Source organism: Phycodurus eques, chromosome 11, assembly GCF_024500275.1.
Source record: "Phycodurus eques isolate BA_2022a chromosome 11, UOR_Pequ_1.1, whole genome shotgun sequence".
Lineage (NCBI taxonomy): Eukaryota > Metazoa > Chordata > Actinopteri > Syngnathiformes > Syngnathidae > Phycodurus > Phycodurus eques.
In genome coordinates, this window is record NC_084535.1 from 16,600,210 (window position 1) to 16,619,581 (window position 19,372).

General features: G+C 39.8%; 1 protein-coding gene across 2 annotated transcripts; it reads left to right on the forward strand.

Annotated features, from left to right (window-relative positions):
* Positions 1-2,277: 2,277 nt before the first annotated feature.
* On the forward strand, positions 2,278-19,206 carry LOC133410221 (calpain-2 catalytic subunit-like). 2 transcript variants are annotated; one of them, XM_061691104.1, is made up of 21 exons: positions 2,278-2,514; positions 3,291-3,360; positions 3,545-3,663; positions 4,977-5,110; positions 5,206-5,374; positions 5,449-5,532; positions 5,814-5,899; positions 5,982-6,056; positions 6,142-6,302; positions 9,171-9,340; positions 9,419-9,430; positions 9,544-9,755; positions 12,147-12,183; positions 12,327-12,395; positions 12,494-12,551; positions 12,622-12,686; positions 13,892-13,960; positions 14,045-14,123; positions 18,778-18,894; positions 18,983-19,041; positions 19,120-19,206. In XM_061691104.1, exons 1-21 carry the CDS (start codon positions 2,278-2,280, stop codon positions 19,141-19,143), a joined length of 2,106 nt encoding a protein of 701 aa, XP_061547088.1. In that variant the 3' UTR covers positions 19,144-19,206. The 2 variants fall into 2 exon arrangements, with proteins under 2 accessions (XP_061547088.1, XP_061547089.1); XM_061691105.1 differs by having other exon boundaries at positions 12,330-12,395.
* The last annotated feature ends 166 nt before the right edge of the window (positions 19,207-19,372 follow it).

Here is a 19,372-nt window from a genome sequence, read left to right on the forward strand (position 1 = left end):
CATCCCAAAAACATGCATTAATTGGATACTCTAAATTGCCCGTAGGCGTGACTGTGAGTGCGAATGGTTGTTTGTTTCTATGTGCCCTGCGATTGGCTGGCAACCAGTTCAGGGTGTACCCCGCCTCCTGCCCGATGACAGCTGGGATAGGCTCCAGCACGCACGCCACCCTAGTGAGGAGAAGCAGCTCAGAAAATAGATAGCGGTTTAGGTCCTGAAACATGAAAGAAATGCTATTAGAATATAAAGCCAGTAGGGCTCTGAGATCGATAGTGGAGCACAGAGTCCAAACAACCATTCAAACTCACACCTAAGGACAATGTATATTCTTCAATTAACATAACATGCATGTCTTGGGAATTTGTGGGAGAAACCCGGCGTACAAGAAAACCCATGCAATGCTTCACACAGGAAGGGCCGAATTCCAATCCCCAGCCTCAGAGCTGTGAGGCGGGTGTGCAAAACACTCCTCCGTCGTGCTATCCTCATGGCACACCACGATACAAAAATGTGAAAAAGAATATATACTGAAATACTATTGATCTCATCTTAATTTACTCACAAATTTACTTAATCAGGGTGAAATGTGTCTGTTGTATGAATGGCAAAAGATGGTAAATGGGTTTTCACTTGTATAGTTTTTAGTTCGGAATCACTCCACTAACCAACGCTAATGCAGTAGTTAAGTCATAATAACAGGATATATTTGATTTCAAAACATTTTAGTCCATAAATATCAAATAATCAAGCAGAAAAAAGAGATAAAATCCTTAAATGTACTCCCATACTCGGCTTGCACAGATATTGTAAAGTGCTTAATATTAAGCAAACACTGAGCATTCTATTTCACCACTGCAAGCAACATACCCTCTAAAGCCAGATTAATGCACAGGCTTAGATCGGCACCTATGTTGGCCCGAAATGGTTTTACGGTCAAAACAATGATTTGATTTAAAGACACATTGGATAAAATGTCTCTAACTGGGTCACAAAAACATTGAAAATGTGGCAAGCAAATTCACGACATCAATTTTGGGAGTAGGGTCAGTTTAGAGCGAGGTATTCTGGAATACAAATCTTCCTCTTGATGACCGGATGCTACTTTTGGACATATCACTCAACGAAGTATTGGTGTTTCAGCACTCATTTGAAATAACACGCATTATCTCTTTGTGGGCGGTATTTGGGTCAAAATTCACTTGAGTTTGTATTTTCCGTATTAAACAATAGACCTTTGCTGATTAGCAGATGAAATACAGTATAACTAAGGATTAGTTTTGCTGTGTTTAGCCTTCAGGATGTACAAGCGGAATAAGGATATACATCTCAAAACAGGATTGTCCACGTGCAGGAGAAACTGATCATGGCCCTCGAAACACTTTGGCAATTGAATTATGAATTATTACATGAATTGGTAAGTGGGGAGAAAAATATGTCTTTACATGCATGAGGCCCAGACAGTCCAAGTGACCTGCTGTTGCAATGCCGTTTAGAGTATACCCTTATATCCTTTATTCTTTAGAATTGTTGCTTCAATATGTGTGTTGAAACCTCCATTTCACATGTGTATCTCTAGGTAAAGTATTAAATCCCTTCAATACATTAAGAGTGACCAAGTCATTTGTTCTGATCTGAATTGAATGTAGGAGACTATACATGTATTTTAATACTTGCCTGGTGGCACGGTGACGGTTAGCACATCTCATCTGCCTCACAGTTCTGAGGCCCAGGGTTCAAATCCCGGCCCCGCCTGTGTGGAGTTTGCCTGTGTGGAGTTTGTATGTTCTCCCCGTGCCTGCGTGGATTTACTCTGGTTTCCTCCCACATCCCCAAAACATGCATGGTAGGTTGATTGAAAACTCTAAATTGCCCGTTGGTGTGAATGTGAGTGAGAATGGTTGTTTGTTTCTATGTGCCCTGTGATTGGCTGGCGACCAGTTCAGGGTGTACCCCTCATCAAGCCCGAAGATGGCTGGGATAGGCTCCAGCATGCCCGCGACCATAGTGAGGATAAGTGGTACAGAAAATGCATGGATGGATGGATAATACTTACCTAAATTTACCTTTAGGCGTGCCTCTGTTTGCCTTCTAGTTGTGGTCAAATAACCATGGAGTTGGTCTGTTGTCTGCTTTGTTTGCTTCACCTGCACGGTGGGAGCCCCTCCTTGTCTGAACAAGTTCCCACCCCAGCGCTGTAAAGTGGTCGGATTTAAGCTGGAAGATCAACTCACAAAGTGGCGAATCCTACCAGAATTGCGAGACACTTGAGAGGTGAGGATGACTTCCACAGCAGGTCGCCTGGCCCATCAGCAGCAGAGGAAGCGTGGAGTTGGTACCAAGCAGTTTGCTGTGAAGTTCCACCAACAAGACTATGAGACTCTACATCAGCAGTGTGTGGAGAGAGGACGCCTCTTTGAGGACGACCGCTTTCCGGCTGAGTGCAAGTCACTAGGCTACAATGAACTGGGTCCATACTCATCTAAGACCAGAGGAGTAGTTTGGAAGAGACCAATGGTAAGAAGCTATAGAAAAGAAATGCCAAATTAGAACTATAGCTCACTGTTGTTAGAGTAAGGTAATAAGCTTAACAATATTTCATTTTTTTCTTTTAAGAGTTAAATTCCAAGAAAGACTCTTCCAGATACATTCCCTCACCAAACACTTTATTAGGTACACTTGCACATAAGAATTCATTTGGTAATGGTAATTGTAATGGTTGTAATTTACACTTGTACGTCGTATTATATTAAGAGCTGCTAATATTTTGCCCCACCCGTGAAGCTCAATTGGGTTGCTGAGACAATTACAGTCTTTTTAGAAAAGAGTATGTCACAGTGTAATTCACTCAAGCCCACTTTAAATTACAACATGAATCAACATTGGCCACTACATGCAATGTTATGTTATCACACAGCTAAAGTAATTTCAAACTAAAATTGTACTAAATATTTGGAATAAAATATGTCTGAAACACAAAGCCACATAGTGTTTTTGCCAGGAAGTGTACAAGTTTGCACACACAATAACCTGTAATTTGAGTCGTGTATCAGGCGTATTTAATTATGATTCAGCACATTTACATGCAGTTAAATTTGAAAAGAGAAGTATGAAGATAAACTTCCTTACAATAAACTATGTGAAAGGTGTCTAGTTTAAGACACATACCTAAAATTGAAATCATTTAATTGTGTTGCAGCCAAGTCAGAAACACCATAATGAGTCTCATTTTTAAAGAGATGAGCAGTAATAGAAGTATTCACTTGTCCCTTTTCTTTGTGTGTGTGCTATAGGAACTATGTTCTAACCCTATGTTCATTAATGATGGAGCCACAAGGACGGACATTTGCCAAGGATCTTTGGGTAATTGATAGGAATGGGGATGACGATGACTGTAATTTGATGACTCTGTGACAGGAGTGCTTTTGTATTTACTGTAGAAAATGAATCAAACATGTCCTGACTTATGGCTTGATAAATATTACTTTTAGTAGTCACCACATTACAGTACACGTCTACATGTACTGTATTTGCTCTTGTCGTGCAGGTGACTGTTGGCTGCTGGCTGCTATCGCTTCGCTGACCCTAGATCAGCGGATTCTGGCACGCGTGGTGCCACCTGGACAGAGTTTCACTGAGGGATACGCAGGGATATTTCACTTCCAGGTCAGAGAAAGTCATCTGTTGTTACCTCTCTGAGGAACACTTTCACCCGTCCATATACCACTCTCACCTATCCATATACCACTTTTATTCATTCGGGTGGCAAAAGGAGCTGCAGCCTACCTTGGTTGACTTTGGGTCAGTACACCCCGAACCTGTTGACAGTCTGTATACTTAATACATAAACTACCTTGGAAAAGTTCACATTTCCAAAAGAAAAGCAATTTCTCATTTGTTTTGCTAATAATTTCACAAAGTTGATATACAAAGTTGTGCATCAATCCTCACACTGTTTCTTTTCTTTGGATTCTAGCACATTTGTGCTGATATTTTAGATGAATACACACTGTTGTTTGTGTACTGTTAATTTACTGTATTTCTGCAAATGCTGCCCGGCATCATTCATTCACTCAATTACAGATGGGGGGAGGTGTTATTTAGTGGGAAGGCCTTCATTTGTACAAACATTTTGGGAATACTAAACAGTGTTACAAGTGAAATTGTAGTTTAAAACAAAATAAAACAAACCAAGGCCAATTGTGCAAGACAAAGTTTTGAAGGTCCTCAGAAACTTAACATGAATGCATACAACACTGCAGAGCAGTCACATGAGCACACTAAGATCATCTTAAAGACTGCACAGGCAATTTGTTTATGACGCGGCAAGCATCCGCACTTCAATTTATCTGAGAGACTGTTTATGTGCTTCAGTTTAGGTTGGCAATGGCGGTCTACTGGGCTCAGCAGTAAATTCTTAGATAGATAGATAGATAGATAGATAGATAGATAGATAGATAGATAGATAGATAGATAGATAGATAGATAGATAGATAGATAGATAGATAGATAGATAGATAGATAGATAGATAGATAGATAGATAGATAGATAGATAGATAGATAGATAGATAGTAGATAGATAGATAGATAGATAGATAGATAGATAGATAGATAGATAGATTAGATAGATTAGATAGATTAGATAGATAGATTAGATAGATTAGATAGATAGATAGATAGATAGATAGATAGATAGATAGATAGATAGATAGATAGATAGATAGATAGATAGATAGATAGATAGATAGATAGATAGATAGTGGCTTCACAATAAAGGCCCATCATTGCCATTCACTTAGTGCCTCCTAGTTAATGCACATGCTGCTGATTGCAGAAACTCACCACGATGTGATCAAACAAACAAATACAGCACAGCTCGATGCCTTTTCTTTTTCTTTTGTTAACAGTACAACCTTGGTGGAGGTCTCCCCAATGCAGTCATTATGTAGAGTTGATGATATTATTTTCTTCTTTTTAGTTCTGGCAGTTTGGCGACTGGGTTGATGTGGTGGTAGATGATCGTTTGCCCACCCGAGACGGGAAGCTGCTGTTTGTTCAATCAGCCGAGGGCTCAGAGTTTTGGAGTGCACTGCTGGAAAAGGCCTATGCCAAGTACAGATTATTTCTGTATCATAAAATGTTTTAAAAAACTACACGGCATTTGCTTACAGTTGAACGCGACTGTTTTTGTCACCTGTGTCTGAAAGAGCATGTGGCTGCTACGAGGCCCTGTCAGGTGGAAACACAATCGAGGGCTTCGAGGATTTCACCGGGGGGATTGCCGAAATCTACACTTTGGACAAGCCTCCATCTCAGCTCTTCCAAATCATACGGCGGGCGCTGAAGCTAGGCTCTCTGCTGGGCTGCTCTATCGATGTAATTTGTTTCATTTGGATTTGCCAATTGATATGTAATCAACACACTGGTACTGAATTTTCAACTGCTTTCAGATCACCAATGCCTATGAGAAAGAGGCTACTACAAATCTCCAACTTGTTAAAGGACATGCATATTCAGTGACTGGTGCAGAAGAGGTAGGCCCTGCACTTTAAATGGTCAACAACCAAGGAATTCATTTTAAAGCTGCACTGCATCATGCTGAGAGGAATTTCTGATTTGCTTACATAAGCAAGCAAGACAGCACAAATACTACAAACTCCCTCTCACCATTACGCACTGCAACTCCACACTGCAATAATACACATACTGTATTGTATTGCATTTGTAAGGACACAATTTTGGACACAGCTCTTGTTGTATTGGATTTAAAGTACGCAGATGTAGCTCACAGTGTCACTGTTGCTCTTGGTCCCAGGTTCACTTTCGAGGCACACTGGTTCCACTGGTTCGCATCAGGAACCCATGGGGGAAGGTGGAGTGGGCCGGGCCTTGGAGTGATGGGTAGGTAAATATTTTCTTAATTTAGATATGAGGAGGGAAAATCTGGATTTTTCCCACAAGAATGAGTGTTTATTATATTTAGATCCAGCGAATGGAAATATGTCAATAGACAAGATAAGTCCAAACTGAACCATGTCGCTGAGGATGGAGAGTTCTGGTAAATGTACAGTACTATACATTTTATTTAAGTGAAAATTAAAAAAAGAGATGACAAATGAAGAGAACTTGTTTGCTCTTACCAGGATGTCCTACTTGGACTTCATCAGACAGTTCAGCATGTTGGAGATCTGCAACTTGACGCCCGATACGCTCAGGAGCGACAACATTGGACACTGGAACCACTACCAGTTTGAGGGGATGTGGCGGGTCGGATCAACTGCAGGCGGCTGCCGCAATAACCCTGGTAACACAGTAATCATGTACTGTATATGTTTAGATTGGACAAATTTTAGTTCGTCATCTGAATTGGGGGGCAATCAAAACTCTTGGCCATTCAATGCTAGTTCACCATGTTCTGATCAGGATTGTGGACCACTGGTGGTCCCCTAGACACCCAGAGTGGCCCATGAGTGAGACATATTATGCATTATGCAAAACAGTTCCAAAGTGTCTTACTAACATGTGGGTGGTATGCTATTGTCAAAATACCCAAAGATCAAGAATTGTGTTTTATTTCTATTTCTTGTCTGGCTGAAATTAGCCCTGTCTCATGCAAATGAACCAGCCCTCATCCCGCCCCATATACTGCTGGGCCAATGGAGAGTCCCGCTTATGTTACTATGATGATTGGGGGTGGAGACCAGTGAGTTGTGAGGCACAAGCTGCCTCTTAATTGTCTCATCTTGCTGGCAAGTTTGCACTGTGACCGGAAGCTTGTTTCCATATACAAATGTAGCGGCCAGGGGGTGGTAAAAAAGCAAGATTCCGTAAAGACAACAAAAGCATTTTAACGGATGGCGACAGAAGTACATCAACTACACTGTGAGTATGTGGCACATGGACAAATCACCAAACACAAAATACAAATACACCACCACTCTAACGACAACTTCACTGAGTAATACATTAAGTGCCGCTTATCAGAAGTCAATGCCGTTAGCTAAAGATTATCTGTGAATCCAACAAAACGTAATGCAACCTACTTCTCGACAATGAAATTAAAGCAGGGGCGTAGCAGCCACATAGAAAAGGGGTGTTACTGCTTGATGATGTTAGTGCCTCTGTTACATCACAGTGGGGCAGGAGCGCAGAACCGCTCGCTCATACATATTTTCAGGAATAGGAAGATAAAAAAAAAGATTTATTTCGTTGTTCATTCCGCACTTGATCGGTGAGTAGGAAGGCAGCACGGTGAGGAGTGGTTAGCAAAGCCGCCTCACAGTTCAGAGTGTGGTGGTTCGAATCTGGGCTCTGGCCTTCCTGTGTAGAGTTTGTATGTTCTCCCCGTGCTTGCATCGGTTTCCTCCCACATTCCAAAAACATGCATGTTAGATTAATTGAAGACTCTTGATTGTCCTCAGTCGTGAATGGTTGTTTGCCTATATGTGCCCTGCGACTGGCTGGCGACCAGTCCAGGGTGTACCCCACCACTCAACCAGTCAGCTGGGAAGGGTCCAGCACACCCAAGATCCTAATAAGGATAAGCAGTATGGATGGATGGATGGATGGATGGATGGGCAGGCAGCCCAGAGACCCAACTGCAGTCGTTTACTTTTCCCGGTTTTACTGTATCGTGGATTTTTAAATTGTACATAACAAATTTTATATCGTAGATCTTTCAAAAGGCGGCACAGTGAAGGACTGGTTAGCACATCTGCCTCACAGTTCTGAGTACCTGTGTTCAAATCCCGGCCCCGCCTGCGTGGAGTTTGCAAGTTTATCCCCGTGCCTGCGTGGGTTTTCTCCAGGTACACCGGTTTCCTCCCACATCCCAAAAACATGCGTGGTAGGTTGTTTGAAGACTCTAAATTGTCCATAGGTGTGAATGTGAGTGCGAAAGGTTGTTAGTTTATATGTGTCTTGTGATTGGCTGGCGACCAGTTCAGGGTGTACCCCACCTCTCGCCCAAAGATAGCTAGGATAGGCTCCAGCAAGCCCGAGACCCTAGTGAGGATAAGCGGTCCGGAAAATGTATGAATATATCTTGAGATTTTATGATGATCATTTTCCAAATGGACTAACATTACTGCTGACTCATGTAGCAATAAGCGTGAGCCAGGAGTAAAGCGTGTGTAAAAGACAGAACGTCCAAAGTTTTGGATCATTTCACACAGAATAAAATACAATGTGTCTACTGTAAAGCAGAACTGGCTTACATGACTGCAAGTCTAAGATAAACATTGCTAATTTAATATAGCCTGCCACCACTACTGAGAACGAATTGAAATCCCTCCACAGGTGTTCAAGGATAGTCACAGCTGCCTGTGCACTTTTAATCGCTTTATTTAACAAACGTTAAAAAATAAACATGTAACAAGCACTTTCATACGCTAAGTGCATGGCCACAACTGACGCACAGATGCAGTCAACACACAGACTGGCGAGGTTTTAGCCAGCGAACAGCCAGCTGCTATCCTGAGCTAACAGCCAACTCGACGCTCTCGCTGACTTGCATGAATGACTTGCATGTCATTCAATAGTCCAGGTAATAGTCTACCTTTTAAAGCCACACACATTGAAATTCACAGATACTACAGTGTAGAATGTGAGTATGGCGACCCCAAGTGGACAAAAATAATGCCTGCACCTCACGTGCAAATTTTGTATTGGTATTATCCCAGAACATTTTTTATGTGATTACTAAAAATAATTGATGGGATGATTGGTAGAATAAGTGATTCTAAAAATATTCAGTAGCCCCAGCCCTTATAGGAAGTGTTCATAAGAGTATGGGAAAGGTTAATAAAAGTGTGGGGAGGATCAAAAAGCTTTAAAATATATACTATGAATAATAAAATGAATTAATGGTCACTAGTCCGCAGATTTTTGTGTATCGAGGGAATTTCTGGAACCTAACCCCCGCGATAAACGAGGAGCTATTGTCTTTGTATACAAGCAACTAAAAAGTTTATATTCCATAATGTCATATCATTTCATTTTTCATGTAAAAAATCTTTCATGTCATTTCATTTTTCATGTAAAATGACGTTTTCATTTTCTTAGTGCACTGAGGACTGGTGGCCAGCCTTTCATCAACTACATTAATTCATATTTTGAAGTGGCAGAAGGATTTTGGTTTGATGTGTTACACTTGTGTGTTTGTTTGCTCCAGCGACCTTCTCATCCAACCCTCAGTTTGTGGTGCGTCTGGAAGATGTGGACGATGATTCTCTGGATGGGGAGGATGTATGCACCTTTCTAGTGGGACTGATGCAAAAGGATGGACGCAGGCAACGGAGTCTCTATCGAGATCTTCAGACAATTGGCTTTTCTATCTATGAAGTAATATAGAGATTTGAAGTTGCACATGAACCATAACTTTGGGAGTGATTACATTAACGGTCTTTTGCTTCTCTCCAGGTCCCAGACGAGGTATGTTTTTAGCGCTACACCAAAGATTCTAAACATTCCAGCACATTGAGATTCTTCTTGTGCCCAAGATCAAACGAATCATTAAAACAATTGTTTTGTATGTCAATGTGAAGTACAAAGGTCGTAGAAATGCTCACCTGGGGCCAGATATCCTGCTGCGTCAGAGAGCTGTGGCCATGAGCAGTACCTTCATCAATACCAGAGAAGTTTGCGATCGCTTTAGACTTCCTCCAGGGGAATATGCCATCGTTCCTTCAACCTTCTATCCTCACAAAAATGCCAGCTTTGTTCTCAGAGTGTTCGCTGAGAAACAAGCTTCCATCAGGTAACTGACAGCTCAGCGCTCGGGGCTACACTGCGGAGAAAGGTCAGAAGGCTCGGGTTAAATTTGGTTTGTAAAAGGGAGAATGGCGTCCTTGGCATTGCCATGGCAACCCAGTATCAACGCCTTTGCTGGGCTATAATCGTTTTTTTCTCAAACCATATTGAGCCAATTAAGGCACAAATTTTACATTACAAAAATCACACCACCAAACAAAAATGTCAAACAAATATTGACGATCTCGTCTCAATTAAAATTTCCTTAGTGAGCTATATGGGCCTTTTTAGTTAAACACAAAGCGTTTCGACTCCGCTACATTTCTTACATTTCTTTCTAAAATACCAACAAATTACACTATGATGTATGAATGGTAACAGGTGGAGACACAGGTTAATTGTAGTTGACCTTCTGCCATATAGTGGAAGAGTATTCAGTTGTTCTGCCTGTCACTTCTGGCATAGCTATACTGTCGATCACAGGTCTCAAACTCAAGGCCTGGGGGCCAGATCTGTTCCACCACATCATTTTATTTGGCCTCCAAAAGCAAACCGGCGGCAGTGGCTCATTTGGTAGAGCAGGTTCGCCACTGACTGTAGAGTCGGTAGTTTGAATCCAAGCTCTGACTGTCTGCTGTCGTAGTGTCCCCTGGGCAAGACATTGAACATAAAAAAAATAAAACATTTGTCAACTTCACGTTTCTTAATAAAACTGCAAATTATCTTCAGTTGAGATATCACAATCATTTTTGTTACTAATGCCCTTTTTAAAATATATTTAAATTGTTTTTTATTGGCTTCTGATTTCAAAACTAGTTGTCCATCAATTTGTTGTGTATGTATAATAATTTAAGGTCATAATGGCACTCCGAGGGAAACCATAACTACAATGTGGCCCATGACAAAAACGAGTTTGACTCCCTGCTGTAAATTAACAAATATATATTATTTGTAGTAAATAATCGTTTTCAGACCAATTAAGTGAAATTCCATCATTTCCTGTGGCACACCTGATGAAGTCTCAAGGCACACTTATGTGCTGTAGCAAAGTAATTGGGAATAGACTGGTCAAGTCCATATGAATTACAGTATATATATATATATATATATATATATATATATATATGTACGTTTTAAAAAAAAACAAAAAAAACTCAACGACAAACCACAGTACCTCAACGTGATAGCTGCTAAGTTCTACAGCACGTCACATTGTAGCAGTATCATTTATGCTAGCATTACAAACTTTACAAAGTAAACTGTATTAATTGATTAATGTTAATTTCTGTTAACTTTTCCCCAAAACCTTCATTTGTATTCTTTATCATCTGAGCGGTCTGAGGAGGTTAGTCCTTGAGTACAAGGGTTCTCGGTTTACAATTTTTTTTCTGAGCAGTCTGAGGAGGTTAGTCCTTGAGTACAAGGGTCCTCGGTTTACAATTAAGAGTCCCGTAGAGCCAATATTTTGAGGTTACATTCGGCAAAAGAAGGCATGTACTTACCACTTGTTGAGAGTGTTTTATATTTATGGCCTAGAAGTGTTTTTAATGCAAATATTTACTGTAATTATGACTTTACTACAGCATTAGTATAGGTTGCTGTTAGACGACACCACGCCTTATGCTAAATTCCTCATAAACCAAGACCTGTGCCTTGCCTCTCATGTTGGGGTTATCATTGGTTGCTAATGTTACACAGTAAAGTCTTTATATCAAGACACGGTATTAATGCCAATGTTTTCTCCTACTCTTTACCCCAAAATTATTTTGTATTCTTTATTTTTGGTCTTTTGTTTTCCTCTTCTCCGACAGATGTTTGCAATGTTTGAGTTATGTCCCTATTGCGGTGGCGTCAATGGAATTTGTACGTACGTACGGTAGTAGGTACTTCCCGTTAACTACCGCTAACCCAGTAGTAAAGTGATAATTCCAGCACTCTAAATGTACAATATGTATGAAAAATGCTTCCAGGCCAAATAAAAATCAGTAAGTAACTAAGTGTGCTGCTTTGTGCCGAGGGACGACATATTTTGACTTGCCATTGTGTAAACTACAGGACTGTAGTTCAGTGGGCGTTGTCCATATATCAGGAACGTTGTAAACCGAGGGGCCCCTCGAAATGGCTTTGTAAACAAGCTAACCAGGACTAGGACTTGTTGAGCTTACTTTCACACCGCCAAACATGACTTTTCAAAGGCTGGAGGACCCACAGGACACCACAGATAACTGCATGCGCCACAGATGTCTGTCTGGAAATTGCACTTAACAACATTAGAGGGAGCCCTGCAGCAACAACAACAAAAATCGAATTATTCTTTGACTTCATTTTAAAGATGCATTCGGTATGTCCCAAATAACAAGAATAGAAAGCATTCTTAACCACTAAATTTCCATTTCAGTCAATTGGAAGAGGACATTGGTGCTGACATAGAGGAGGTAAGAAAAACTCAGTACAGTAGTTTGCAATAAAGGTGCTTTTGAACCAAAGAAATGTCATGGAGTCATGACAATCTGTTACACGTGTTCCAACCTGCAGTATTTCTGTTGACAACTTACATCTTTCTTGTTTTTTCTCATAGCAGGAGGAGTTATCAGAAAGTGATATGGATCCTCATTTCAAGTATCTCTTCAAGCAGATTGCCGGCAGAGTCAGTAACGTGAAATGAAATCTAATAAGCTTTAATATTCACATAATATATATATAAAATCAGATCAAATATTGAAATGATATATTCTTATTTAATAGGACACAGAGGTTTCAGTCTATGAATTGGTAAAAATTCTGAACAATGTGGTTTCACACAGTAAGTAAAGAGAACCTCCTAATTGACATGTGCTTTTCACTTTTTAAAGTCTCTTGTAACTTTGTTGCAGGGACTGATATCAAGACAGATGGCTTCAGCCTTGCGACAGGCCATCTTATTATCAGTCTACTGGATGTATCCTCTTTTAAAAATACAACTCATACTATATTTAGTATGTACCTCACATTTTAGGCCCGATTTACACTAATGTACATGTTTTAAGTGAGGGCGCACGGTTGTATAGTGCATGGTTAACACGTTTGCCCTACAGTCTGGCCTTCCCATGTGGAGTTAGCATATTCTCCCTCTGCTTGTGTGGGCTTCCTCCAGATAGTCCAGCTTCCTTCCACTTTCCAAAAACATGCATTAATTTGTAGGTCCATTGAGGACTCTAAATTGTCCATAGGTGTTACTATGAAAGGTATTTTTCTCTATGTCCCCTATGATTGACTGAAGTACTGTATACCGCTCCAGCTCACACGCAACCCTGAGGATAAACTGTATAGAAAATGGATGGATGGTCCAAATCACACAATTCAGATTTTTCACTCAGTCGCAGGGCACATATAGACACGGACAACTATTCGTATTCACATTCACACCGTCACTGACTGGGAACTGAACCTCATCGTTTTTTCCAGTTTGTTTCCGTTTTTATCTTGTTTATTATTTTTATTTTTTTAAATGGGGTGGGGGAACCAACCCCGAAAATGTTTAATGGCAGTTTATCCCCGCTTCTTCAAGAATTTTTATTTTTTATTTTAAATAAATGAATAAATAAAATTCCAATGCAATTATAATGGGTTTCAATTATCCGTAGATTTTTGTTATTTGTGTGTGTACCTGTGCCTATCTCCCGCGAATAGTTGGGGTCCACTGCAATGTTGAACTTAAAGGTGGTTTAGATAGTGTGGAGCGGAGAGGAAAGGGCCCAGGGCCACTAAATGGTATGTACTGTTTAATATTTGTATTATTTAAATATTATTGTTTACTTTCATGTTGTCACAGCCCAGTGTTGACAGTGTAGTTATTAATGTGCAATTTGGGCATCTGTTTCATGTGTTCCATTAGTGTAAACAGCCATATCGGTCGGGTATGTGTCATTTGAAATATCTGAAATACTGTATGTCACTTTATATTAACATAGAAGTAGAAAAAAAGGATATGCATTAAATCGGAATCGGCAGTTCGACATGCAGTGTAAATCAACCCTTACATGCCCTATCACTGACACGTGGCTTTTTAATTCGAATGTGGCTTGTGAACAATTGGGTTAAAAAATATATATATATTATTCATTGCAATCTAAATAGCTTTATGAAAACCTTAACATTCTACAGAAGGATGAAAGCTCCATGTTGGGACTGATGGAATTCCACAAACTATGGAGCAAAATTCAGAAATACTTGGTGAAATTGTCACTCACCTGCTTTGATGTCATTAGGGCGAACAAGCCTTTCTTTGTTTGATGACTCATTGTTTTCTTTCTACAGGAGATCTTTAGAAAACATGACCAAGACAACTCTGGCACCATGAGCTCCCACGAGATGAGAGGTGCTGCCACTGAAGCAGGTAACACCCAATTTCATTTGGCCGGTAACACAACCTCACTTGATCACTTAAACCTATCGTTGAAAGGTGACTTTTCAGTTTTAAAGACAACTCAAGAAAAATTATACAATTAGACTTTGAACGTTTCAACGTATTTGGTTTACATTCAATTACTACAATGTTGCAGATATGGATTCCGACGTTTAATAAAAGTTTAATAAAAATGTATTTTCTGAAATTGTCGCTGCAAAAATAAAAATTGCCTTTGTGATGGCTATGAGGCACGGGGATCAAGTAACTCATGATACAATATTATCACTAGAATCATAATACAGTGATTATGGGATAAGTGATACAATGAGGAAAAAGAAGGATGATACATGGTTAATATCTACTGTTTTTAATTGAAGATGGTTGATTTAGGGCCTACTATATATCCTTTTTTTTGACTGACTATTAACACTTTTCAACTGACCCATATCCAATTTCACTGCTTACATCAACTGTACACCTGCAAAAAAAACCTGCATGCTGACTGACCCAAAACACAGGTAAGGCCCCCCGGTACAGCATACCGAAGATCCTAACAGATTTTAAAAATCTGAGACCCCTCATGTTACGAGGGGGAAAAAAATAGCTTCTGTGTTCTTACTGCTTATACCCTGTATAGTGTGTGGTGTAGCCTGAATAACCAACTCGGCACACCAGACCCAAAACAATATCGGAACTGACACTTGCAGGTATCTTGCAGAAATGTCTCCCCAACACAGTATGCCTGTCATCGTACCAAAACTGACCTGTGAAAGGCAGCACAGTGCCACACGGCATCCAGACTTCCAGAAAACACAAAAAAAGAAGCAAGAGTAGTAGTGGAAAAAGAAATACAAGAAGCTAGGCTAACTATTATCTTATCTGGTAACTACAAGTGAATCACTTGTGAGACACATCATACAAACAATCTTGCTCCTCTATTTTATTACAACCTTATAGATTTTGCGATCGTAAAGACTGAACATTTTTAACATTTATGCTCGTCGGCCGAGACCATTCTCTGAGGAGATCGTCGAAGAAAAAAAAAATCCCTTTTAAAACACCCCACACCACAGGATAATCCGTCATAATAATCTTTCAAAGACATCTGATACCGGATGATATTGACAATAATCGGAAGGAGGGAATCGTCCCAATTAGTGGAAGGCTATGTGTTTACTACACTTAAACAAATACATTAAGTGTCAACATTGGGAATCGACAACATGATGAATCTTAATAATGAACAAATAATACAGAATAGTGCTGCATGATTATGGCCAAAGTAATAATCACAATTATCTTTGATCAATATTGTAATCACAACTATTAATCAAGGTTAATCCTCATGTTTGGGATAAAGCTTTGTTTTTATTGCACTACTTTTCAACAAACAATATGTAACAGTTTTCAGTGCTAAATGAATCATTAAATGATAGATAATAATAAACTATAAATGTACTCCAAAAAAAGGTGACTATACCAAGGGCTATATGAATAAATAAGCTATTACAAACTCCAATCACAAATTGCAACTTAATGGAAGCAAATAAGCGGTTGATGCATAAATGTTTGCAGACTAATGTTATTGCATTAACATTAGTCTGCAAACACCGACTTTTCATTTGAAAATCCCCGTCGTCAGTACAGTGAATTGTCAAGGACGGGTACATCTCCATTGTTCTGCTTGACCATTGCTCAGTTGTGCACGGTCACAAACTGCAAAGAACAGTTGTGATTTCCCTTTCTATTTACTCCAGGGTTTTGTCATTCCGGTCAGGCCAGCCAAAAAGTTTAAGTAAAGGCACCCGGTACAACGATTGTTCATAGTGTTTTACCGTCATACGCCACCTCTCCACCAAGATGCTCAGAGGGACAACTTCAAAATAAAAGCTTAAATGGTATTGATGTTCAATGTAGTAATATAAGAAGCTTTTATTCTAAAATATATATATAAAGCTTAAATGGCATTGATGTTCAATGTAGTAATATAAGAAGCTTTTATTTTGAAGTTGTTCACGGAGCGCGGTGCCAGCCCTTAATGAACCCTTAACCATACGTTCACTCCCCGGTGGCTGGCTGACTAAGATGTGGACACTGTTGCAAATGAAATACTTTTCATATGCAGCAGTGCCCGCATTTTAAATGTAAAAAAACACAGACGATCAGGCTCATTGAATCGTGGCAGCCAAAATGGCCATCATGATTCAAATTGTATTAATTGTGCAACCCTAATACAGATATTAAACAATATGTACCATTGAGTGGGCCTGGACTGACTGCCTGTCATTGGTTTAAGCATGTGACCTTGGTGTTACTTCACTGGCCGCCATTGGTAATCATATTACAGCGGGTGTTTTTTTTCTGTATGAGATGGATTAGCCGACAGTATTTGGTTGACATCATGCTCGAGTAGATCTAATGTGGCCGTGTGTTTATGCTGCAGTTGCAATGGCTGGTATCCAATTCATATCTGACTTTAATCCACATTTGAAAGAGGTTTGATATTAGATTATGTGTTTTGTCTTGTAATGCAATGATGCATATCAAAACTGTACAACAACAAAAACTTTCACCTTGTAGGAATGTGAAGAAACACTGATGACGCGGTGGAAATTTCCCGCTGAAAATCGCTGTTTTGCAACTGCACAAAAGTGGGAGCAGGATCTTGAAAAAAAAAAAAAAACAAATAAATAAAACCTGTTGTAAGAAATTCCTTGGGATTCCCCACCCAAGATGTAGTTGGACAAGCTACTTCACCTATAATTTAAATTTTTCAAATCAGTACATGCTTGAGATTTTTTCCACATTTTACCCCAAAACTATGATTCTCAAGGCTCAAGAACCAATTGAGATGTTGATGAGATGACGCTATTTAGATAAGAAAATTCTTTGATATTTGAATGTCAATTGTGTAAACTTTCACTGCATTCCATCAGTGGCAGCTAGGGCGCTGCCCCACCACTCAGCTGTCCTTGAATAAGACAAACATTTAATGATGAAAATGAAATATTAAAAATATTTTTAGGTAGCACGATGATCGACTGGTTAGCACATCCGCCTCACAGTTCTGAGGACCAGGGTTCAAATCCGGCCTCGCCTGTGTGGAGTTTGCATGTTCTCCCCGTGCCTGCGTGGGTTTTCTCCGGGCACTCCGGTTTCCTCCCACATCCCAAAAACCTGCATGGTAGGTTAATTGAAGACTCTAAATTGTCTGTAGGTGTGACTGTGAGTGTGAATGATTGTTTGTTTATATGTGCCCTGCGATTGGCTGGCAACCAGTTCAGGGTGTACCCCGCCTCTTGCCTGCAGTTAGCTGGGATAGGCTCCAGCATACCTGAATAAGCAGTGTAGAAAATGGATGGATGAAAATATTTTTAAATATATGTAGCCCATACAGTGTCTATTTTTAGATGAGCAAGATAAACCGTATATACCGGTAGTTGATGAGTAAAGTTGTTTCGTTCATCTCTTGTCTGACATCGTGACGTACTTCTGTTGTGGGGGAGCACAAATCTCTACCCATTGACTCTCGTTAAAAGTGTGACATGCAGTAGTTCCTTTTCAATGCAATAGATAAGACATCGGCTCCATGGTGGAAGGGTTGTCGTATGTAAACAACTCTGAGCTTGTTTATCAGTGAAACATACAGTGATTCACTCAGTCACTGTCACCCGCAAACATTCGCCAATAATACTGTCACCTAGGTGAGTGAATCATCGACATATGTTCCAAGATTCGGCTAATTTAAAGAAATCTTGGAACTGCTCCAAATGTCAAATTCCTCATTATGCTCAATAAACATGTGGGAATGATAAGTTTACTGAAAAAATGATCTTTATAAGCCAAATGATATTGCCTATAATCGTCATTGTGTCAACCAAGCTGGGGAAGGTCACAAAAGGCTCAACTTCAAAGAAATTACATTTACCAATACAAAAGAAAGCTCGTAATTTCCTCATTGCTCAAAATATCTCAATAATATCTATGGGGGTTCCAAGCCCATTTCAGTGGAACAAGTTTCTTTACATTTGGAACAACATGAAAATGTTCTTCTTCACATACTTAAATCTCGTTGTGTAAATCCAGCCGAAGTGCACAACTGCACATACTTTGGAAATCTGACAGCAACAGCATCAATGTCTGAAGTTGGTATATCAATACTGACCTATGATAGTTAATGTATAGTAAGTGTGATACATTTTGCACTTCATCTAGACTTTTTGTTCTACCCCTATTTTTCTCAATTGAAAGACAAACAGCCGGTTTAGCAGTTGTAGTGACTTGTTTACCAAGGTAGGAGATATTCTTAGGTGTTCTTTTGACTGACTTCAAAAAGGCATCACATTCCTTTTATTGTGTTAGTGGGGGATGATGGCGAAGCTTTTTTAGACTTAATGTGATCTCATCAGCGTACTGACTCATATTTGCTGTTGAGCAGTTAACATTAAACTGGATAAGCCGGTCAGACGGGGTGGAGCATGTCAACTTCATTCACTCGTCACAGCAACAAAACAAGCATGGGAAAGGCAGTGAAACTTAATTCGGGTTATATGCGACACCCCGTAGGATCTCAAGTACTGTAATCCACAACCGGAAAAAAAAAAAAAAAAAAAGACAAGTGACGGTTGTCTTGCTTCCACAGGTTTTCACCTCAACAGTGCTGTGCTGCAGGCCATTGTCAGTCGCTACGCCGATGCTCACTATGCAATCGACTTTGACAGCTTTGTAGGTTGTCTCATTAAAGTGGAACTGCTCTTCAGTAAGCGTGCAAAAACACAGTTGATAATTATCTTTGTCAAAGTGCCATGCTATTGCAGTGTCTTCAACTGCATTTTCTTTCAAATCAGAAATGTTTAAGGTTCTGGACCGAGCAGATTCTGGGAAAATTGAGCTGGATATGCAGCAGGTATGGATATGCACAATCTGCCAGTCAGTTGTCAATTTTATATAATTTGTCGGATAAAGGTGTTGCTTCCTTTTACAGTGGCTGTGCCTGGCAATCAACTAGCTGGGGAGACCACACAAGCAAGGAACGTGTGTTGTTATTCTTGTTACTTTTACTGTACTTTGGGAACCCAAAGGAAAAAGACAATTTAGAAATTTAATTATGCTTGGGATGTTAGATTATTGCATTGCATAACTCAACATAAACAATATGGAAAATACAGTAAAAATGATTCCACAGACTATCAATACATTTTTGAAATCAGAGAAATAAAGATTGTGAACACTTGTAT